The 24252-nt window shown below is 45.5% G+C and overlaps 1 protein-coding gene across 1 annotated transcript; it reads left to right on the top strand.

The window, feature by feature from the left end:
• Window positions 1–39: 39 nt before the first annotated feature.
• setd3 (SET domain containing 3, actin histidine methyltransferase) lies at window positions 40–23782 on the top strand. Its single transcript, XM_061243226.1, has 13 exons — window positions 40–146; window positions 3334–3463; window positions 3863–3955; window positions 4410–4558; window positions 4855–4927; window positions 5575–5831; window positions 14165–14223; window positions 14627–14741; window positions 16013–16087; window positions 17896–18062; window positions 19956–20041; window positions 20607–20767; window positions 21124–23782. The coding sequence occupies exons 2-13, from the start codon at window positions 3361–3363 to the stop codon at window positions 21928–21930; spliced, it is 2145 nt and encodes a 714-aa protein (XP_061099210.1). The 5' UTR covers window positions 40–146; window positions 3334–3360; the 3' UTR covers window positions 21931–23782.
• The last annotated feature ends 470 nt before the right edge of the window (window positions 23783–24252 follow it).

The following is a 24252-nucleotide window of genomic DNA, read 5'->3' as shown; positions in this document are numbered from 1 at the left end:
CCTGCCAATTATCGCCACGAAAAACCTACTGCAGGCGTGGTTTGGTAGTACCGAAGGAAGTTAGGCTGCATTCTCCGTGCTTGTGGGTGAAGAGGATTGAATTCCAGGCTGACAGGAGGAGCTGTTGCAGTCAATTCAATTGGAAGGTAGTTAGCATACGAATAATATAGAATAGCATTGCAACATAACACTTACACAAGCATGCTATCACTGTTGTTCTAGTATAAGTTTGTGTCAATTGCATTCCTAGTTGCAACACAGTATAGTTTAACACCGCGTGCATAATTGTGGACTAGCTATGTAGGGTAGCTAGCGTTCGCAGTCAGTTGTCGCTCACCAAGCCAGCAGCAAGTCGTCCTCCACCCTGAAGTTTATTGACTAGAAAGCTAAATGCTTGATTTACAAGCTTGTCCGATTAAAAAAAAAATCCATTGTATACCGTTTTCATAAATGGGCGACATGAAAATGAATGAGCATGCCACTACCGCCCGCTAGTTAGCTGGCTAGCTAACAAGTGTAGCTGTCTAGCTAGAATAGGAAGCTAATCTAGCTAGTTTGTCAGATTAGACCTGATTTTATTTTTGCGAGAAAATTGGTTACCTTCTGGGTTAACCAGCTTCTGCACTAATTTAGCAGATGTGCTAGAACGCTTGTAAAATTGGTGTACTTACTAGTTAGCTAACTATAGCATTCGTTTTTAGAAATGTCTTATTTAGGATTGAGCTAATGACTGTGCACTACTATCATGTCGTTATCTTAATTAAGGAAGTAACTAACTTGGAAAGGTAGCTAGCAAAAGCTGGATTGATGGACAGTAAACTGAATGTTTGCGATAGAAACATTAAATCGCGTTGATAGCCAGGGTGGTTTAATCGATTTCTCAACGCACTAGCTACTAGATATCCAGTGCGCGCGGCTGTTGGTAGCGGTATTGCAATGGACAAAGTTCATTGTCATATACTAGGAACTGTGGTGAATTTATTGTCAGACAAGACATGCCGTTTATATATTGACATTGCTTTTGGAGTTTGCTAGCTGCTAGCTAGCATTTGTGTCGACTTCTAAATGCTCAACTTGCATCAGTAATAGCTGATTTGTTTATGGTCTGAGTAGTTAGACTGATATTGAATAGATGGCTAGCCGTTAGGCGCAAACAGAAATGCTTCAGATAAATAAATTCATTTAACTTTTATTACTAGTTAACGGTTAAATGTTTTTGATCCACCTGTTTTGTTTGTATTCCACTTTACCTTACAGCTAACTAGATGTCAACCTGTCTTTTAAACTTTGCAAATGAATGTCGGGCATGCTAACCACAAGTCAAAGTCTAGGATTACTTTTTGCTTCCCAGTCTAACGGTGCCTGCTTTGGTTCAGCGGTTGATCCATTAGCTGCTCCTTGGCAGCATCTCAAAGAGCGTGTCAGTAAGGGTGAACTATAGCCCTCTTTTGTGGACGAACCTATTGAAACGGCTGGAGGTTTGTGCATCTGACTGGAAGAGAGCGGCGGTCATTTTAGAGTAGAGAAAGTTTCTGCTTTGTTTGACAGAAAGCTGCTTTATAAACACAAGGCCCTTGTTCTCAAACGCACAGTTGTTTTTGGTAAAAAAAAAAAAAAACTCTCCGACCTCTTATTGAATGTGGAGAATTGACCTATAACTTGTCATTTGGATGTGTTGGAAGAAATATTATGTTTACCATCTGTGGTCAATTTCATAGATGGCACCATGCAGCTGTCTTGGGAACATGTGTTAAAGCCATAAAGTAACAGGTCTGTAGGCTGCAGAGAAGGAACTTAAGGGGGCTGACAGTTTACTCAAAATGGAAGCATTTCCCCCACATACTGTACAGTGTTGCATACAGATAAAATCTTTCATAACTGCTTGCTTGGCACTGTCAGCATTTATTAAATCGTCAGCAAAATACATTGAAAATGGCTTTGAAAATAATATTCTTTGATAGTTTATCGTAAAGTGCAGACATGATGTTTGCCTATTGTTGAGCAACTCTGTCCTTCCCTTTCTCGAGTCTGGCATCTTTTTTTAGTGCTTTAACTCTTGGTCACCGCATCAGCATAGGAAAGGCATGCTTATTTGAGGAGTGATTATGAGTTAAAATGGCATTATTAGCCAACATTGGGTGCCATTTAGAGATTTGAATACTTTGTGCAAATACTTTTACTCATATTTACCATCATCTACCCATTAAAAAACATTGCTTTGTAGATGATACCCATATTGGATATATCTCCTGTGTTGCCTTTAGCTTTTGTTACATGCAGGTAATAAACATAATTAAAACGGTGATATTATGAGTGTGACAGTCTGCTGTTGCCATGGTAATGCAGTGTATTCTTTTACATAATTTCAGCATCCCCAATTTGTGCACTTGAGTTTGCATTGTAAGGTGCTGTGGATAAGGGCGTTTGCAACATGGTGCATTTGCAGAGCTTTCATGATGTTCAGATGCTCAGTTCTCATGTGGGATGTTCAGTTTGTACAAAGTGCATGCTTTTGTGGTGAGATTATATTGGGTGTTGAGAGATCTGCATTTCAGAATTGCACTGTACAGTATTTAATCCTGATTACTGCCTTGCACTGAATAGCCTAGTAGTTCCTGGGATGACCTGGTCATTAAATATCAGAATAGTGTTTTTGAGTCTTATTTTGAACAATAATGTTCAGTTTCTTTATTTGGAAGGTGCATGGTTGGTGCTCTCAGCTGTAAAGGATACTCTGAATACAGTCCTTTGTTTCTTTTGAAATTGCACAGACGCCCCATGATTTCATTATAATCAATTTTATGTTCCGTCAAGGAGACCAGTTGAGATTTCACAGCAGGTTTTGTCTTTGGACTACAGATTTGGGAGGAAAAATTTCAGTGATTCACGCAAGCCTGAAATTCTGCCAATGAGTTTCCTCTCATTTACACAGGAGCTGTGTACACACAGTGATTAGAGGCTGACTAAGGACTCTGTATTTCCCACCATAGGCCCTTTTAAACTGCTGATGAGCTGTGAAGTGTGCCCCCTAGTGAATAAACATATATATTACATTACATTACATTATTGGCATTTGGTAGAAGCTCTTCTCTCCAGAGCGACGTACAGTTGATTAGACTAAGCAGGAGATAATCCTTCCCTGGAGCTGGAGGGTTAAGGGCCTTGCTTAAGGGCCCAACGGCTGTGCGGATCTTATTGTGGCTACACCGGGATTAGAACCACCAACCTTATGTGTCCCAGTCATTTACCTTAACCACTACGCTACAGGCCGCCCCCTGTATGACGATATGTATGACGATATGTATGACTGTTTTTTGTATCTCTTCGATGCAGCAATCCTGATCACTGTCCAGCCCAAACATGGGGAAGAAGAGCAGAGTGAAGACCCAGAAATCGGGGACAGGAGCCACGGCAGTGGTCTCCCCCAAAGAGATGATGAACCTCATATCTGAGCTGTTACAAAGTAAGCACATGTAGTCAAGGGAAGTGCAAATGCCTGTTTTGTTATTCCATGCACATCATGTAAGTTATTAATATTATTACATGTTATTTAGCTGATGCTTTTATCCAAAGCCACTTTTACAGTTGATTAGACTATGCAGGGGGCAATCCCCCCTGGAGCAATGTGGGGTTTAGGGCCTTACTCAAGGGCCCAACAGCTGTACGGATCTATTCATAATGAAGGCCACATTAGCATTTTGGCTTTGGAATGGTCTGAGACCTTCAGTGGAGCCTTCATCAGCTGGCACAATGTCTTATTTCCTGTAGCAATGTGGACCGTTCTGCCAGAGGTGTGTTTTTCTGGGCTTTGGAAACTGAAGATGTGGGGTAGTTGTGCTTGACACACTCTCTCCTTTCCCAGAATGCAGCAGTGCAGCTCCATCTCCAGGGAAAGAGTGGGAGGAGTATGTGCAGATCCGAGGCCTGGTGGAGAAGATTAGGAAAAAACAGAAAGGTACTACACTCTGCACCACTGTGTCCCTACACCCCACACCACTCATTACTTGTGTAATACTGCCTGTTTTTTTTTACTTAACAAACAGTTTGCTCAATGCCACATGGCAGTAATGACTATGGTCCCTGGCAAGAAGTGTACTTTAAACACTGCCATGAAGTACAGTACAGTACAGTTCTTTCTGGTAACATAGTAACCAAGACGCTGAAAGAGGCAGGAGACTGTTGACTTTTACATTACATGTTATTTAGCAGATGTTTTTATGAACTGTAGTGACTTACAGTTCATTAGACATTCGCTCCTGGAGCAATGTGGCCTTGCTCAAGGGCCCAACAGCTGTGCAGATTTTATCATGGCTATTGGGGGTGATTGAACCACCAACCTTGTGGGGCCCAGTTATGTACTTTAACCAGAACACTACAGGCTGCCCCTTATTTGTGTGTTATGCTTGCAGGTTTGTCAGTCATGTTTGACGGAACGAGAGAGGACTTCTTCCCTGAGCTGATGGATTGGGCTGCCAAAAACGGAGCGTCGTGCGAGGGCTTCGAAATCTCTGATTTTGCGGAGGAGGGCTACGGCCTTAAGGCCTCAAGAGACATTAAGGTCTGTACCTCCCTCAGCCACTGCCCTACTGCATGAGTAATCACATAAAACACAGTCATCTCTGGAGCCAACCATTTATACCACAGCAGAGTGCAGTTGGAGTCCATTAACTGTGACATTAAGAGATCTGTAAATATCTTTTAAAATATCTTAAAAGTATGTTAATTTCTACCACAGAAATTGTGTGTGCTTGTACGTGTGTGCCTGTGTGTGAGAGTATGCGTTCGTGGGTGTGTGCGCGCGCATGCGTGTGTGCGCATACAGAGCTTGCCCTGAAGGAACTGTCCCTTTCTCAGGCAGATGAGTTATTCCTGTGGATCCCCAGGAAAATGCTGATGACTGTAGAATCTGCCAAGAACTCGGTCCTCGGTGAGTCTTTGTGAATAATAAGCAGCTGGAGTCGGCATGACCCCCCACGGGTTTATTTTTACCCCACCAGCTTTTCATGTTTTGGTTTTGGGAGGTGCTGTTCTGGATTTCAGTGAAGTCTCTTCGAACAGGGAGGTTTTCTCGCTCGCTCTCGAATTCCAGCCCAGGGCCCAGTCCTGGCCTCTGTGAGTCAGACCCAACAGCTCTACAGAGTGTACGAGAGGTTTAACAACAAGGCAAGCTTTTAAAAACGGCCCAGCCTTGTTCCTGGAGATCTACTGTCCTGTTGGTTTTCACTCCAACCCTAACAAAGCATGCATTCAAGAGCTAGAGAGTCAGGTGTGTTAAATTAGGGTTGAAATCAAATTCTTCAGCAGGCTTAATCAACTATAGGTCCTGGGTGACACAGTTTAAGGTATTTGGTCCAACCATGCTCTATACAACCTGATTTCCCTCATTATTTTACCTGCTTGGTTCAAGAATTGAGGATATTAGTGGAATCAGGTGGTGTAGTATGTGGCTAGAGCAAATACCTGCTGACACTGCAACACCCAGGACCTGGAGTTGAATAGTGTGGGACCTGCAGGATGGTAGATCTTCAGGAACGGGGATTGGCAGCCATGATTTAAAATGTGCCCTCTCCTCAGGCCCGCTCTACAGCCAGGACCGGATCCTGCAGGCCATGGGCAACGTGACGCTGGCCTTCCACCTGCTGTGCGAGAGGGCCGACCCGTCCTCCTTCTGGCTGCCCTACATCAAGACCCTGCCCAGCGAGTACGACACGCCGCTGTACTACGAGGAGGAGGAGGTTCAGCACCTGCAGTCCACTCAGGCCATCCAGGACGTCTTCAGCCAGTACAAGAACACGGCGCGCCAGTACGCCTACTTCTACAAAGTCGTGCAGGTGCGTCCGCTCACTTCCTTTACCCTCCGCAGGCTGGTCACGCTGGGCTGCGCTGGGCTGCGCTGGTCTGGGGCGTATATTAAGAAGCAGGATTACGGAGCTAAGCCCCAGGAACTATAGCTATAGCGATTACAATATGAGCATCAACTTCAACGAACGATAACATTCTGTAAATTGTCTCTCGGCTATGTCATCCGCCATTTTTAATGTGATGCTCTGTTGTGATGCGGACTGCCTCATCTACTTGAGTTGGAAGATTTTTAAAAGGACATATTTATAGTTTTTGGCGTAGACGGGTCTTAAGCTGGATAAGTTGACCGACTGAAACCCAGGTTTGCCGTGCTTCAGGGATTTACTCTGTGAACTTGTACATGTAACTCAGTAAACCTGCTTTGTGATATTCCTCCCTGGGGGCTTGAGGATATTTACAGGGTGCACTGTGAGGTCATTTACCAGAATGTATCCATGAAACGCCCCATTCATTGTGTGAAATTAGCTGTATTTGTGACTAATGGAGCGGTGTAAACAAATGATGATGATGATTCAGTGGAACATAATGTAGAATGCAAGCTATTCGTACAGCTCATCTTTGCGTTGGAAATGAAATCCATATGTGTGAGTAGGCAGCCCGGTGGTGAGACATGCAAGTTAGGCTAACTGGAGACTCGAAATGGTGTGTGAGTGTGTGAGTGTGTGAGTGTGTGAGTGTGTGAGTGTGTGAGTGTGTGAGTGTGTGAGTGTGTGAGTGTGTAGGATTGCCGACCTGTCCAGGGTGTATTCCTGCCTCTCACCCACTGCATGCTGGGATATGCTCCAGCTCCTCCTGTAGCCTTCACCAGGAATAAGCGCTTTACATAAAGGACGGATGGATGTGTGTTGTTTACTTTAAAGATAAGTCATTTTTAAATTAGGCCGGAATTGCAGTTGGATTCGTGCAGAGTGGATTAAGGCTTTTAGGAGAGGCAGCTTCCACTTCTGAATGCTTATATGAATATTTACCGTGTTGTTTACCGTATCTGACTACAGCTACATTAATCAAAGCTTGAGCAGCTGATTCTCTGACCTATCCCCTATGCGGCATGTCCACTGCACACTCATTGCATTACGTTACATGCAAACACACACACACACCTGCGTACATGCACAATGTTGCTTCCGTCTGCAGCGACTCATAGAGGTGGTACCGCTTGTGTTTGCTTAACTGAAACACTAGCAACAGACTTGAAAAACTGAAACTTTACCTCAGTCTGGAAAAGACTCGGCATATGAAATCCGTATCAGTGTTGAAAACTGCTGCGAAAGCTGAAAGATTTTTGCTCTTAAAGCTGAATGTCTCTGTACTGTGTGCACGCATTAGGATCATATTCTCCTCATTAAATATGGACATCCTGTTTATCTGGCAGAATATTTATTCACATTTTTTCTCTTTCTTCATTTTGAATCCTCTGTGGGTTAAATGGTGCGGTTATTTACTTAACTGGGTTGATTTGATACTTTCCCAGATCCAAACATTTGACATTTGTATGTTTTAAGTAAATATGCACTGGGATTTATTGACTACAAAAAGCTGTGGAAAGTGTATTTCTTTTTCTAGTCAAGATATTTTTGACGCAGGAGGGAGTGGAGTAAGGGTTGCATATTGCACATGTTTGACATAAGTGAAGTAGCTACATGTTTAACATACAGGCTTTTGTGCCACACAGCAACCTTTGTGTTTGCGAGAAGCTGTGCGGACATTTGCACACGCTACAGCACCACCGTTTCCTTATTTTCCTACACTCCGTGTTAATCTCCATTCAATTAAAATGACCGCTTGTGTATTTATTTTAGTAGAAATATTTTGGACTCGACTGGGTTATGCAACAGTGCGGTTTGGCGTTGTCATCCTCCAACCCACAGCTACCAGTGCAACTCGTGCAACCTATGCCCTAACCACGTCATCATTTCATTTACAGTAATTGTTTTATTTAAAGAGATGATCTTTTGAATTTTGAATCTTTTATTAATTACCTTTCGGTTGAGAATGTGGTGTCGATACCCACCACCGCACCTCTATTTCTCTTCGCTTTGAGGCAGAAGTCAAAGCTTTTACTGCGAAATCGCTGACTTTCGCGGGCCTTTTAGCGCACCATCCAACTGATATCTGTACTTCCTCTGCCGTGCGGCCACAGCCGTCTTAACTTCTCGCGTCTGGTGAAAGAAATAAGGTTTTAAAAGGTTCCCAGCTGTTAGGAGCACATTTGAGATGGGTAAGAGCTGGTTTATGATGCCCTCTTGCACTCAATTTCACTGGTGGCGATAAGGTGCCAGTGACACTGCTGAAACCACACTGTGCAGCGGCACTTATCGGCCACTAGAGGGGGACGTGACGCCTACAGTGTGGCGAACCTTTGTGCCGCTTAATGTGCTCTGCTTGTATGCTTTTAGCAGGTGAACGGATGATTGGCAGCTTCTTTATTTCACGTGTCTATTCCGTATTATCGTGCGTTATAATGTGCAATGATAATGGTTTTTCCAGCTTCTGTTAAATTAACGCTCAGATGTCAAATTTAACAATCAGACGTTTCATTTCAAAGGCGGTTGTAGCGGGGCTGTCTTTTACTGCCATGTTTATACTGTAGTTATATTATAGAACGGTAGTTAATGCTCTGTAGATTTGCGGGTTTATTCTTTTACAGATAGGGTATTTTCTTATGTACATTTCACTACAATGTACTGTGCAGATGTTTAGCAGCTGCTTTGGGCTGGTGTCTGCTTTTCTGACAGTTATACAACACGACAGGGTGCTTCTGTAAGGGAATGGTATGGCAGTTTAGAATGATACCCCCTGCCCCCCTCCAAAATGGTGCTCATTGTTATATGTACTTCTTCTTTGCAATTTTAAAACTTGGCCTATTTACAGTTCTGTTTCATGCACATTCTACCTCGTGTGTAGAATGGCCAATGTTTTCTGCGATATATACTCTAAAATTGCTTTATACAGATTGCTTTATATGTATGCATGCAACTTATAATTTTGGCCCAGTGTATTTGTGTTTCCGCTAGCAGTACATTATTTAATGTGCACTGAAGTTACTCATGTGCAGAGTACTGTTTCCTGTGGAATATAATATGTGGTATTTATGAATATGTGACCGAGGTGAAAACATTGAATAGGGGTGAGTATTAATTATTAAACTTTTTTTTTTACCCTCCTTTATGGCGCCCTATTGACCCCTTTAATAATTCCTCCCTAAAATTCCACTTCATCACTTTCAACAAAGGATTAAAATATATATTTCTCTAAGTTGCGTGTAGAAGCTTTGTTGATGTTTGTTTGTTGAATAACTGTCAATTAGAAATATGAACATTTGAAATTACTGTCAAGATAAGGCATCAAATATTTATTAGAATGGTAAAATTGTTCTGTGATATTTAATAGTTAATGCATTTGTCATTTTTTTTCCTGCCCATATATTGACATGTTTTTCATTAAATGTTTGTTCATTTTCAACTCAAGGTGTTTAAGAAATTAAAATGTACTTTATTGATTTTTTTTCATCTCCCCTTCTGTCTGTTTTTAATCAAAGGATATTTTTTTAATTTGAAGAAGCTGTCATTTTAAGTGGTCTGTAGTTTTGTGTTTTAATTTCCTTGCGTTAGTCTTGAAGATTAGATTAAGAGACCCTTCCTGTCAGCATATCACTTGCTTCTGCTCCTTTGTTTAGTCCTGCCAGCATAATAGATTCCATTATGGCCATATACAATTACCCTTCTCCAAACGTTGCTGTGGGAATCTGCCACCGTTTTAACTTCAGGTTTTGCATGGCCTCATTTTCCCCGTATTTCAAGATAAATGATTAAATTGGGCTGAAATACTTGCAATCCTGTCTCGTGAAATTAATTACTGGTTGCCTGCGAGTCTGAACCGTTTACAGTGTTCACGTCTGCATTTCAGGTTTGAAAACTTCCAGTAGGTGGCAGAAGTGAGCTACAATCATTTTGAAGGTGGCGTACTAGGTCATTTAATTGCAAAAGAAGCTTGGAACCACCGCCTTTTTAAGCAAATTCTTACTTGAGCATATTCAAATTCTCAACCGCAGCAACTGCACAGGGTAGAGCTGGCTTTTGAACCACAAGGGCAAAAGCCAGTTCTAGTTGGGTTTTGGGTCCAAGGTCTTCCAATGGCCTTTGGCGACAGGATGGACCTGTTGTTCATGAAGAGGCGGTATTTGTGGGACCTGGCCTGTGTGTGTGCGGCTCAGAGAATGATCTCCTCCAGCTAAACAGACAGCGATCATCCAGTATGCAAAATTGAATGGTTTTCTCTTGAGCCGGGAATGTGTTATTGGGGTCGTGCAGGTGCAGACGGGCGTGTGTACTGATGGACAGCGGAACTGTCAACCCTCTCCCATCCTCTCCCGCTCCTCTGTCATCCTCTCTTGCTCCTCTGCCGCTCCGCTCCCGTTCCTCTCCCGTTCCTCTCCCGTTCCTCTGCCGCTCCTCTCTCGCTCCTCTCCTGTTCCTCTGCCGCTCCACTCCCGTTCCGCTCCCGTTCCTCTCCCGCTCTCTTGCTGCTCCTCTCTCGCTCCGCTCCCGTTCTTCTGCCGCTCCGCTCCCGTTCCGCTCCTGTTCCTCTCCCGCTCCTCTGCCGCTCCTCTCTCGCTCCGCTCCCGTTCCTCTCCCGCTCCTCTGCCGCTCCTCTCTCGCTCCCGTCCCGCTCCTTAGGTTGCGAGCCTGTGTCAGTGTAAATGACTACCGTCAACGTCAGGCTCGGCCAGCGGGCCGCAGATGACCGGGCTGGAAAATGAGCCTGTCGTGTCAGCTCTGAATTGAATTGACCTGACTGCACCCACCGTCCACGGCAAGCTGGGGAGACTGACGAAAGCTCAGGCCTCCTCCCCTCCTCACCCAGCTCCTCCTCAAAACATGCGGGTTTGGGCAAGTGTACCACCATCTGACACCCCCCTGCCCTCCCCTCCCCACCCAGCCCCTCCTCACCCCACCCAGCTCCTCCCCACCCAGCTCCTCCAGCTCCTCCTCACCCCACCCCGCTCCTCCAGCTCCTCCTCACCCCACCCAGCTCCTCCAGCTCCTCCTCACCCCACCCAGCTCCTCCAGCTCCTCCTCACCCCACCCAGCTCCTCCAGCCCCTCCTCACCCCACCCAACTCCTCCCCACCCAGTTCCGCCTCACCCCACCCAGCTCCTCCCCACCCAGCTCCTCCAGCTCCTCCTCACCCCACCCAGCTCCTCCAGCTCCTCCTCACCCCACCCAGCTCCTCCCCACCCAGTTCCTCCTCATCCCACCCAGCTCCTCTCCACCCAGCTCCTCCAGCTCCTCCTCACCCCACCCAGCTCCTCTTCACCCCACCCAGCGCCTCCTCACCCCACCCAGCTCCTCCCAGCCCCTCCTCACCCCACCCAGCTCCTCCTCAAAGCGTGTGTGTTTCGAGGCAGTCCGACGGCACCCTGCCCTCCCTCCGGTGGGATGAGGGGTGGTGGTGGAGCTGAGATTGACGAATGCGACGGGGAGCTTTGGCATTACGCTGGGGGGTGGCTGGGGGGTTCTCTCTGGATGATCGTCACTGTAACCCCCGGAGTGCAACATATGCTATATAACCCCGGCACGTTGTATCTGCTGCCAGTGATGTGTAACTAACTACTCGCCTCTCCATCGTGGAACAGGAACCCCCTTTTGTAAAACATCTGGGATTTCTCGCCATATTAAAGTGTTCAGTTGTATTTCGTTAAAGTACAGTTGACTGTGAGCACCTATAGTCCTGTAGTTAGTCAATGGAAATGCAAAAGCCAAATCTATTAGAAGGGCAACTAAATGGAAAAATCCTAGCTTTACTGTCCAAGTGGCTACAGTGTAGAGTAATACTGTCTGTGTTAGCTGCTGAATGGTGCTCCACACATTGGGATTGGTCTCCAGCAGGCCAGCAGCCAGGTGGCCATCTTAGTGCAGGCCTGGTTTAGCAGGGCCTTTGCTGTGCGTGGGGGCTTTTGTTTTCTAATTGATTTAGCGGAGCAGTCCCCTCACTCAGCCCATTGGCCACTGCCAGCACACATTCCAGTGCACCGCCAGATGAATTACCTTCCACTTGTGATGCTAATGCGTCAAGAGCTCGACCTCCGCCAGCCCGCACTGCTCTCTGTCTCGAAACCACGGCAACCCCCTCCCCCGTCCTGAAACCACACCAGCCCCTGCTTCCTTCCCCATTCGGAAAACACCAGCCTAGAGTCCTCGAGCATCCCCCCCCCCCCCCCCCCCCCCCAACCATCCAGAGAAACGCAGAAGCTCCACCCTGCCCACCAGCTGCCCCAGAAACCGCACTACCCATGCCCCTTCCTGAAACCCCACCAGGGCCTCCACCCTCTCCATTTCCCCCCCTTAAACTACCCTGGGAATATCATCCCTCTCTCCCCTCCATCAGCTGTACCGGGGTTGCGGTTTCTCCTCTCCTGAAGTGACACCTGCCCCCCCTCCCTCTCCCACCCCCACCCCCCATTTTCTTCACTTGTCTGACCAGGAGAGAGGACTAATATCTACCCTCTTGCCTGATGGACTCCATCTGTATCATTAATGCATATTCCGCAGTGCTGTTGGGATCATTACTATTATTCCTGGAGATGCTATAGGAGGTTGGCAGTAGGTAGAAAATGGATAAGACCTCCTTGTGCAAAAGATGATTACAGCTGTCACCGGGGAGACGTTTGAGAAGTTAAGGTGATTTGTATTATTTTGGCCTCCATCAGAATGCCGCTCATGAATTTTCACCGTGATGTATGGTTTCGTAAAAAAAAAAAGAATGTTGGAAGCGGTTCCTATGCATGTACGTCGCTCTTAAAGGAACACTGTCCCCGTTATCGCCATCAGACATTTGATACGGAGTTAACAGCCCGTTTGTGCCTCTCCGCTCGGAAGCAGTGCGGCATCGCGCTCAGCCCTCGGAATGCCGAGGCCTGGATTTGCACTAGCCCGCTCGCCGGTCGCCTTCCCTTATCTTTTAATGGTTGTCAGTCAGCGCGAGCGAACGCGGCTTCAAAAGCCCAGCTTTCCGTGCGCTACCCCTTTCTCGTGTGCTGAAGGCGGCCAGTCTTCCGGAGAATAATTGTCCCTCTCAATATTTAAGGGTGCCTCTTGGCGAACCTCGCCCGCGTCAGCCCCACGAGCGGGACCGAGGCAGAGCTGAAATTATTAAATGGCGTTTTTCTGGGTTAGGTGAAGCGGTCTTGACGTGTGCGGCTAGTAGCCTAGCCGCCGTGCTATCCTTCACTCCACTGTACGTATGAATCAGTGTCAGAGCCGGACCGTCTCTATTACCGTCTATATGACGCGACCACTCACTTACCTTTAGCGGCTCCACCGTCCCCGCCGAGGAGGCCCAATCAATTCACATTCCCGGAGATTGATTCAGGCGGAGAGACGAAAGGGACCGGGACGATCGGCCATCGGGAGCCGGATCTCCGACGGGCTTTATTCGCCTCTCTTGTCTCGCGGAACGCGCCGCGCGCTAAGCCTCCGTCTCGTGGTTCGCAGTTAAAGAGACGGATGTGGGAGCGAATGGTTTCTCGCGTTTTTAGAGACCATCAAATACGGCGGGTAGTTGGGCATAAGAGTCGGTTCCTTCAAAAAATATCCGTGCCAACAGATTTATATCGCCGAAATTAAATTAGCTCTACGTACTACAACTATTATAATGTTATATCCTTTTTGTCTCGTGCTCTCATCAAAAACAAGACAAGGTGTCGCGGAACAAAAATGTAAACTCATTGTGAGCAATAGGCTCTCCTTCTGTGGTTGGTGAGGACCACATAAACATCAATAAAACACATTCACAAAAGCGTCTATATCACTCTCAGATGGATTTATGGCGCAGTCTATTTTTACGACTCATTTTGCATGTTCAAGAAGGGGCTTCTGGAAGCAGAATTATATCGCGGCGTGGTTTTTTTTCCTTCCTCCACTGGAAGGGGAGTTTTTCCTGACACGCGGTGCAAATGAGGCCGTGGAGAGCGGGAGTCTGCGGCTTTAAATGTAGATTTCCGTGGCACCAGTGGCTCTCTGTCTCCCAAATTGATGAAGCAGATTTATGACGGCTGCTGGGCACAACAAATTAAGTTGACAGTGATGTATGAGAGGCTAATGCCACGATGATCCCAGTGTAGCACCACTGGACGCGCCCTGCTTCACTACGCTCTTGTTAGGATCTGTTAGGCAGCCAGATAATGAAATTCCAATGACTTGATTTTTTTTTTCTCCCCCTCTCTTTCTTTTTTCCCCTTCTTCCCTCTCTTCTTTTCCCCCTTCTTCCTTCCCTTTCTCTCCCCTTCACCTTCACTCCCCAGACCCACCCGAACGCCAGCAAACTGCCCTTGAAGGATGCCTTTACCTTCGATGACTACAGGTTGGTGGGGTGGGTGGGAGTGGAGAAAAAAAAAAAAAACGCCGCTCGGTTAAAATTGCCTCTTTAAATTAAGAGCGTAGATCGTAACCGTGATTTAGAGCCGCCACCCAAAATGGGCTTTTGTACTCATTGTTCTTTCATTAGCATGGCATTATCTTTGAGGGAATTATTCATTGTGGGTCTCCTTTTATCTCCAGGTTGTTAAATCTGATGTAAGCTTCTGCAAAATGAGAATAAAATCAGCTTTTGTGACCGCGGAGACGTGGTGCGTGTTCTCCCCCAGCTCCCGCCGGCTCTGAATATGTTTATCAGACCTGGCGTGGAGGCGTGAGATCAAGTGTAGGCCCGCTGTATTCAAAATGGCTCCCAGGAGAGTGACCGGGTCTCTCCCTTGGCTTCCCAGATGGGCCGTGTCCTCCGTAATGACCCGGCAGAACCAGATCCCCACCGAGGACGGAAGCCGGGTCACCCTGGCCCTCATCCCGCTCTGGGACATGTGTAACCACACCAACGGACTGGTGAGGCCAAAACACCGCCAGGCTCTAGAGTGTTGCATCTTCTGTTTGCACAGGTGCTGTCTACCCATTAATCCACAGCGGACTTCATGTTTGTGGATCACATTTGTTTAAATGTAGGGCCAGTTTCACGGACACAGATTATGCCTCGTCTAAGACTAAATTCTATTTTGAAGTGAGATTCTCCAGTCCTGGACTAAGCTTAATCCGTGTCTGAAATCAGCCCATAATGTCAACCAGGTGACCTCTAAATGCTGTGTTGTCTTTTAACTTCAGTATTGTAACACTCCGGTAAGAATTAATATCAAACTGTTTGCCTGTGATTAAAGAATAGGTATACGTGTTTTAGTTGTAACATGCACTTTGACATGCAGTCAGGTTGGATCTCAGTGGCACCACTGCCTTAATCGTGGTGATGAATACAGAGACAAAGGATTAGGGCAGAGGATGTATTGTGTCTTGTCCTAACGGTTTTCACGAGATTACACATATCTCAAGTGGCCTTTGTTTGAATTGAATTTATATTTCATAGTGTTGGGTGTTTGATTGCAACAGAACAATATATCACCTCCAGTAGGGTTCTTACATATGCACGCAGAGAGCTTTTGCATCATGAAGTGAAATTTTATTTTAAAAGCGTGAATAAAATCAAAGGGCTAGTCATTAAGAAGTTTAATGAAATGCCGTCCTGTGTATTCCCCTGGCTTAGTTTAATGAAATGAGTTGCAACTTCTTCAGATATTTTTCCTTGTTTATTGCTGTAATACATGCGTATATCCCTCTCTATGGAGAAATTATAAGCAAATCTATGGGTTTATTTCATTTTCTTAATTTCAGCTCATTTGTAAAGTTTTTGCTAACTCAATTTCGAGATTCATATATATGGATATGGCCCTTAATTACACAAGATGCTAAAACAATATTTTTTTCAGTCACTTTCAGTTTGTTAGGTTTATTGTGTAGAGCTTCCCTGGAGGTTATGTCATAAAGGCACAAAACAAAACAATGGAGCCTAAAGATATTTAGTTTAGAAGAAAAATTAATCTGTAATATGGATCAGTGTGGCCGTTTAATTTCATTTGATGTAAAATTTGCACAAAATTATATTGGAGGGTTCCTGAATAACAGCAGATTTCAAAGCTTCAAGCAGCATATTGTACAACCAACATCTGAGAAGAGACCACGTATTGTTGTGTTTTGAATCCAATGTTTAAGCAATTTGTAAAACATAAATTTATTCCAACTACCACTCTTATTTACCGTTTTCTCCCCAGATCACAACTGGTTACAACCTAGAAGATGACCGGTGTGAATGCGTGGCCCTGCAGGACTATAAAGAAAACGAACAGGTCAGTGTCAGCTGTATGATTCAATTCAATTCAGTTTTATTTGTACAGAGCTTTTTATAGAAGACTGTGTCACGAGGACACTTTACAGAGTAACAGAGGGGGGGAAGGGCAAATGGCCGGTCTGAATCCTCAAATAGCACGCACACGAGGGGGAAACTCTAGTGGGGAGAAAAACCCTCAAACAGCGGTAAGGAGAAACTGGCTGGCGTGCGTTTCCTATACAGTCTCTCCGCGGAAGCGCGGGCCCTGCCTTTCTCCCGACTGTCCTCGTTCTCCTCACACGCACGTGTGTCACTCCCCCCCACCCCCCCCCGCCTCCACGCGCCTCCCCTCCCCGACACCTCCACGTGTCTGACGCGTTTATCGGCGCGGGACGTTACGGGAATCCGAGCGGGCGTATCACAGGAGAGCCGTCCGGATCTGGCCGGGGAGAGCGGGAGTGCCGTGGCGGGTCAGGTAGCGGCTCTCTCTCCGGAATGGGAATTACTGGATGAGATTCCCGGGAGACGGCTCGGACGGCGGGGCCGCTCTGCTCTGCGGAGGATGATCCCCGGTTCTTACGTTAGATGTGGCGCGTTTGACCGAAGCTTTCAGACGCTTGGCGGTGCAAGCCTCAGCGAGCCGCTTCCCTTTCTCCCGGCTCCTCTGTCCGTGCGGCTTTGGCAGGTGTAACGCAGTAGGACTCGTACCTGAGCTCCGGAAAAGTCCCAGCTTTGTAGTCTGAAGCTGCCGTAGGCCAGCTCCTGTCTTATTGACCAAAATATTCACCTACTGGCTTGAAGCGCAGGGTTCCACTACGGTAGTACTCACTCAGTCCAGGTGAGTCTTAGCCAGGCTGCTTCGACTGGGAGCGGTACCATAAGAGGAAGCGTGCATTTTGAATATGGGTACATATACTGTATGAGGCTAATTAGCACTCCCAAATGTTCCCAAATTTTCCTGGACAAGGCTTTAGAACAGCGTGGCTGGAACAGCATGGAGCACAACATGGCCAATGAGCAGTGTTTTTGTATTTCCACAACACAAATGATTGTCTTTGCCTCTAAAGCCACTTGCATTGAATTTGGTCACTGGCAAATAGGTGACCCTAATAATGGCTCTCGTATGGTTTGTCCCAGTGAGCCAATAACGGCTTCCTGAATGTTGCACCCCGTAGAGATGGAGTGCCAATTCTTCTGATTTGCTCTGTTAAATGTTTTAATCCAATTACATTAAATTGTTACGAGTAATGGGGCAAATGTAATCTTCTTATTCCTTAGATCCAAATCTCATCTTCTTTTTCTTTCCAAAAGGAGGTTTATAACAATATTACCTGCCTGCCTGCTGACTACATTCAGTAAATATATTCATGATGCATTAGATGGCACTTTAGATTACAAGTATCTGCATGTGGATATGTGTGTCTGTTTAAAAACACAAATGGGTATCATTTTCCCTTAGTGTTCTTATAAAATGGTCATTGGTCACTTAATCGATATTGCAAATGGTCTGCATTTCCATAATAAATATCATAATCTGTATACATAATAACTATTTCTCATTGTAAAATGGATTGCCTCTTCTAATTGCAAGAAAACAAAAGGGAATGCAGTGAAGGTGGAGTGACGTTACTGCAAGGCTACAAAAGAAGGTGTCTAAACTGCAAAGCAAAGCACAATGGCATTTTCCATGTCCTGTTCCTCTGTCATTCATGGAAATTTAATTTAATAGTCGGCAGACTCTGTCCCCTTTGGTTCAATGGAAAATGTACCATTAGTCAAAATATCTGTCGGTTTTTACGTGATAATTAATTTTCTTTGTTCCTCCAGATATACATTTTCTATGGGACACGGTCCAACGCTGAGTTTGTGATCCACAACGGTTTTTTCTATGAGAACAATGCCCACGACCGGGTTAAGATTAAGCTGGGAGTGAGCAAGAGCGAGAGACTGTATGCCATGAAGGCAGAGGTCCTGGCACGAGCCGGCATCCCCTCGTAAGTGCTGCGCACACATCCTCTTCATGAAAAGCTTCATTACATTTTATCATTCGTATAGTGCTGTACTCACATCCTCTTCATGAAAAGCTTCATTACATTTTATCATTCGTATAGTGCTGTACTCACATCCTCTTCATGAAAAGCTTCATTACATTTTATCATTCGTATAGCGCTGTACTCACATCCTCTTCATGAAATGATTCATTACATTTTATCATTCTTATAGTGCTGTACTCACATCCTCTTCATGAAAAGCTTCATTACATTTTATCATTCATATAGTTCTATACTCACATCCTCTTCATGAAAAGCTTCATTACATTTTATCATTCGTATAGCGCTGTACTCACATCCTCTTCATGAAAAGCTTCATTACATTTTATCATTCGTATAGCGCTGTACTCACATCCTCTTCATGAAAAGCTTCATTACATTTTATCATTCATATAGTTCTATACTCACATCCTCTTCATGAAAAGCTTCATTACATTTTATCATTCATATAGTTCTATACTCACATCCTCTTCATGAAAAGCTTCATTACATTTTATCATTCGTATAGCGCTGTACTCACATCCTCTTCATGAAAAGCTTCATTACATTTTATCATTCGTATAGTGCTATACTCACAATCTCTTCATGAAAAGCTTCATTACATTTTATCATTCATATAGTGCTGTACTCACATCCTCTTTATGAAAAGTATCTTACATTTTATCATTTGTATTGCCTATTATCTAATGTCACAAGTTCTCTGTCTTTACTATATGCTGTACTATAATACATGCTCGGGCATGTATATGTATATGAAAATATTGCCTAATGACCATTTCCCAAACCTTAAAAGGTGTTGAAAGGTTTGAAAATTTCTGCGGTTAAATTCCCCGTAAAAACTTTTTCTGTTACTGAGAAAAGAAAGTACGGTATGTGGCCATTTGTAAATTTTGTTTGAAGCTGGATCAATGGGAGTTTGTGTTTTATGGTATGCTGTTAGGTGGTACATCTCCCCTCTGTGCCTACTGTAAATGTGCCTTTGTTTGTTGTGCTCCATACAGGTTAAATCCGTTTTCTGCGATCCGTGCTTGGTGAAGCAATGGGCAGGGATAATTTAATTGCAAAGCTGCAAGAGTTCCATAATGCGTTTTCAGAGCAATAATGTCAGTCGTGTCCTGCGCATCGTCACCGTGATCAATACACCGAGATGCAGGAAAATATTGCCCTCCAAAAACAATTATTTTCCTTCTTTTTTTAGACGGTGCTACGGTGATATCTCTTTTCTTCTCAAACAAAAGTTATCAACAGAAATGTGGCAGTGGGATCTTCCCAGTCATTAAGCGGTAAATTATAAATGATTGAGTGGGTTTAAAAATGCATGGGGTTCAGTGGCCTCCCATCGCTTCCGATCAGTCAGTTGTCAGGCGAGGGTGAGGGGTACGGGCGGTTCGGGGTGGAGGGGTGGGGTACGCGGGGTTTGGGGTGGAGGGGGTGGCACGGCCACCTGAACGGCCGCGGTTGCGGTTGGAACGCTAATCGGACCGCCAGGCCCAGAGGCGACAGCAGTGCGAACACGCCTCTGAAATCGCGATTCATTTCAGCGCACCGGGGCTGAATTGTCCGGGACTGGCCACGAGCCTGGAATCCCGCCACTAAATCCAACTGAGCGCCGACGCTGAGAATCGTCGGCTTCGGCGCTGTCGGCGACCGCACGTGTATCAAAAACTCTCGCTTTCCTTTTGCCTCCCTTCCCGAAACGCCGTTTGATTACCGCGGAGGCTCCGGAGGCCTTACGGACAGCGGTAATAAGCTATGATTGCTTAATGGCCGTTAGACGGAGCCGTAATGGCGCGGTCTGATGCAGATGGCTGACGGTGTCCAAACGGTGTCCTGCAGGTCCAGCATCTTCGCCTTGCACTGCAGCGAGCCGCCCATCTCGGCCCAGCTCCTGGCGTTCCTCCGCGTGTTCTGCATGACTGAAGGTAAGGCCTGGTCTCCTCGTCCCGTCGTCCTCTCCCCGCAGAGGGAGCGAGGCTGGCACGCATGCCCCGACGCCTTCCCGTAGGGTCACTCACTATAAAACCCGAGCCATAATGACTGCAGCCCAGCTCCGAGCCAGAGCGAGCCCCCCCTTAAGTGTTTAATTGATCAAGGCAGTCCAACAGATGTGGCAAAGAAATGATTCCTAACGCCTGAAATATTTATAAACGTGTGTACAGAACATGTTTGTGTCATAAATTCTCTGAAGCACGACCGTGTCCTCTGGCAAGAGCTCCAAGGCTGCGATATATTATTCAGATTTTCTATGTTAATTTTTAAATGAGCGTAGCCCCGTAGTAGCCCCCTCTTACAGCTCAGACTCCATGCTTAATGTGCGTGTAGTGCAGAGCTTTCTCAACCCTATTCCATCTCATTACCGGCTGTGTAATCATATCGTTCCCCAAGCACCGCAGGAATGGCCGGCTTACATAATTACTGGAGATTAAACCATGGTCACTAAACCAAGCGGCTGTTTCTCACAAACTGAAACCGGGCTTGCCTTCGCAGAGGAGCTGAAGGACTACCTGGTGGGTGACCACGCCATCAATAAGATCTTCACCCTGGGCAACACGGAGTTTCCCGTCAGTTGGGAGAACGAGATAAAGCTGTGGACCTTCCTGCAGACCAGGGCCGCCCTGCTTCTGAAGACCTACAAGTCCTCCTCCGAGGTGAGGCCCAGGTCTTCTGAAAATACGCTCTTCAGCTGAAATGACTTGTTTCATATTCTTGGTTTCTGGTTCCTATGCTGGTATTGAGTTATGAAATTGTGTAAAAGCACATTCTTTATACCACGTCTCTGATGTGCTCCAGATGTCTCTGAGCTTGTAGGTGGTTTGAGGCCTAGGGCAAGAACAAATGGACCTTCTGTTATGAGCAAAGTGCTAAGTTGATATGTTATTATACACACTGTACATAAACACTTGGTGGTTTTATTCCACAAAGATCTTTGTCAGGATCTTTTGGTCCTGGCCCAGCTGCAGTTTGAATGTGTACTGTATGTGACATTGAATAACTCTTTAACCAGGAGGACCGTCAGCTATTGGAGCAGCCTGACCTCTCCTTCCACTCCCGCGTGGCCATCAAGCTGCGCCTGGCTGAGAAGGAGATCCTGGAGCGCGCGGCATCCAGCGGCAGAGCCAAGCGGGAACACTTCCAGAAGCAGCTGGAGGACGGAGCGCCCCTGCCCAAATACGAGGAGAGCAACATCTCCCTGCTGGAGAACTCCGACTCCGACTCCAAGCTGCCCATCATCCTGCAGAAGCTGGAGGAGGCGGAGACGGCCGAGCCGGACCTGAGCATGGGAGAGGAGCTGGCTGAGGCGGAGCCTGAGGCCGGGGAGGGGCCCGGGGCCCCGCTGCTCAACGGGGAGGGGAAGGGGCCGCACGTGGCTGACGGGGACCCGCAGCCCACCGCCAGCAAGCCTGAGAGTGGTGACAAGCTTGAGGGTGGAGACCAGCTGGAAAATGGAGACAAGCTTGAGAGTGGTGACAAGCTTGAGGGTGGCGACAAGCTTGAGAGTGGTGACAAGCTTGAGAGTGGTGACAAGCTTGAGGGTGGCGACAAGCTTGAGGGTGGCGACAAGTTGGAAAATGGCGACAAGCTTGAGGGTGGCGACAAGTTGGAAAATGGCGACAAGCTTGAGGGTGGAGACAAGCTGGAAAATGGCGACAAGCTTGAGAGTGGTGACAAGCTCGAGAGCAGCAACACGCTCGAGAACGGCGACAAGCTCGAGAACAGCAACAAGCTTGATAACGGCGACAAGCTGGAGAACCCCGACACCGACCAAAGTGCCAGACGAACTGGAGACGAAGCCAAAGACGATGGTAACTAAACCGCCCAGGCAGAACCGTGGCCCTGTAGTTCCCCTCATTATTTATTTATTTTTTTGTCTCTCCGAGTGACAGCAAAAAAAAAAACACCGCACACACAATAAACAAAAAAAAAACAAAACAAAAGGAGCAAAAAAGAATGGACTGAAAAGGAAGAACTTACGACAGTCTATTTGTCTCATGTGGCTTAGATCCGTGCGCCCGCAGACAGCCATGCAGCTTCACACAGCTCATACTGTATGTCCTTAACCAAGCCCTCAGAGATGTGTGCAAGTCTGACATTTTATCTCCTTTTGAGTTTTTATCAAAGCCACACTGTTGTATATTGCATTTGCATATGGAACAGAAAGAGTGGGATAATTGTAGGAACACCTTTTACCTATAATCAAGGCTTTATATTTCTAGTAAAATAAAACTCTTTATTTGAAGATGAGCCTAGGGTTGACCTGAGCTTTGAAGGAACTGCTGGTGGCCTACCCTGGTCTACAACCAGCTGCAATGCCTGGTTCCTCCTGGGGAACGACCCTGAGCCATTAAGCAGGTTATAAAAAGCAGCAGAACATTGTTCATGGTTGCTGGCTGGTTACCGGCTTGGGTTTAACAAATGATTCAGTTAAATTATTCAGTTGGTTTTTACAGAGTTAGGCAACCTTTTACTTTTAAGATTAAATTGGCATTTTTCTTTTGTATCCCCTGAGTAGAATTAGACTTTGGATGAATGTACAGTACCTGGAACAGAAACCCACGTCTGTTTGTTTCTGGATCTCATGCCTGGTCAGTGAATTGATTTCAAATGACAATCTTTTCCCATGTTTTGTTGTCAGTTCCTATTTGTTGCGATGGTCACCGTTTTCATCTTGCACTGGTGAATGAATGTGAATGATTTTCATTTATATTTTTTTCCTCTCTCCCCAGGCAAAATATTTGAAATTGATGTTTCAGAACGATCCTGTTATTTTGTATGAAAATATGTGCAGATATTGATAAAAAAAAAACGAAAAAAAAAACTTGACAGGTAATGGAGTTACCAAGATCGCTAAACTGATTTGTGAATGTAATTCAGGAATTGAGGTATTGTATTACATAACTTGTTTATATAAGTTACATTAAGGTCACTGATAAGTAGTAGTGACAGCACTGCAGTTACCCTGGGTAAGCAAGTTGAGGTCTATGGACATGCTGTTTTGGATATAGTAAACAATGCAACTCTCAAGAGCAAAGAATTTTTCTGAATCACATGTCTTTGTGTTGTACCAGTGTTACATTTTGCATTTACAGATTTTGTTGTATTGGAAAGCCTTAACAATCTGGTATTCTGTATTTTGTTTTCCACCACCTAACAGAAAATGATTCACAATGCAGCCTTGGCTAAAGACGTGGGTGTAGTATATCTACTTCTCCACCGTAGTGCACCTTCACCTTTTAATCATATCCAGTCTGCACTGTTTTTTTTTTTTTTTGTTAGTTTGTTTTTATTTCATTTTATTTTCCTTTTTTTAATTTGTCTTTGCCCCAAGAAAATACGCTGCTTTCTCCTATGCTTCATTTTAAGATGGTTTGACCGTCAACCTTGCAACAATCTTTATGTAATTGAAGCTCTGTGTATACATTTATCGTCACGGAGAGCCTTGGAGCTTTAACGGTGTTCAGTCTCATTGTTCAGGGCCTGAAACGTTGTTATCAAGCCAAGATCGGTTTTCGACCAGATTGTTTTACATGCGGTCGTTTCACGTGTGAGGCTCGGCGGAGTTTGGCGGGGAAGAGCCGTCTTTACGGAAGCTATCTACAGCGAGCGGTTGGCACCCGCTCCTTCTTTCGAACAGGAGATTAAAGTTTAACTCATTTCTCACCCGATTCCCGCGCACTGTGTTCATTCCCTCGCGCTTACGTACTACACTTTCCGTTTCGTTTGCCGGGGCGCTTGGAAATGTAAGATTACTGCTTCTTTTTTTATTTATTTTTTTCCCCCTTTTTTGTTGTGGAAAAAAGTTTTATTTAATTTGTTTTCTTCCTCACCCCCTAGTCCCATTACAAATTTATAAAAGAAACATTATCTTGAATCATTTAATTCGGGGCAATTAAATTTTGAAATTCCACATTCATTATTCATCCGTTCCAAGATAAAACCCTTTAATTCTTGAATATATTATTGTAATGGGCAGTACTATGGGTAACGGTAAACTATTGCAGCCCTGTACATGTCCAGAATTGTTAGTATTATGCATGTCATGGTTGAAAGCAGGGGCATGTGCTTGCGCTTGGTCTGGGACACTTACACAAAAGTAATCTTGTCCATGAATAATGCACAGTCCCTCTATTAATAT

Source organism: Conger conger, chromosome 1 (genome assembly GCF_963514075.1).
Source record: "Conger conger chromosome 1, fConCon1.1, whole genome shotgun sequence".
NCBI classification, from domain to species: Eukaryota; Metazoa; Chordata; class Actinopteri; order Anguilliformes; family Congridae; genus Conger; species Conger conger.
This window is presented reverse-complemented; position numbering and strand designations above follow the sequence as displayed.

Coding starts and splice junctions, on each gene's coding strand:
- setd3 (XM_061243226.1), top strand. CDS start 3,361: ATGGGGAAGAAGAGCAGAGTGAAGACCCAGAAATCGGGGACAGGAGCC. Junction 3,956..4,409: donor GATTAGGAAAAAACAGAAAG/GTACTACACTCT, acceptor TTATGCTTGCAG/GTTTGTCAGTCATGTTTGAC. Junction 5,832..14,164: donor ACTTCTACAAAGTCGTGCAG/GTGCGTCCGCTC, acceptor TTCACTCCCCAG/ACCCACCCGAACGCCAGCAA.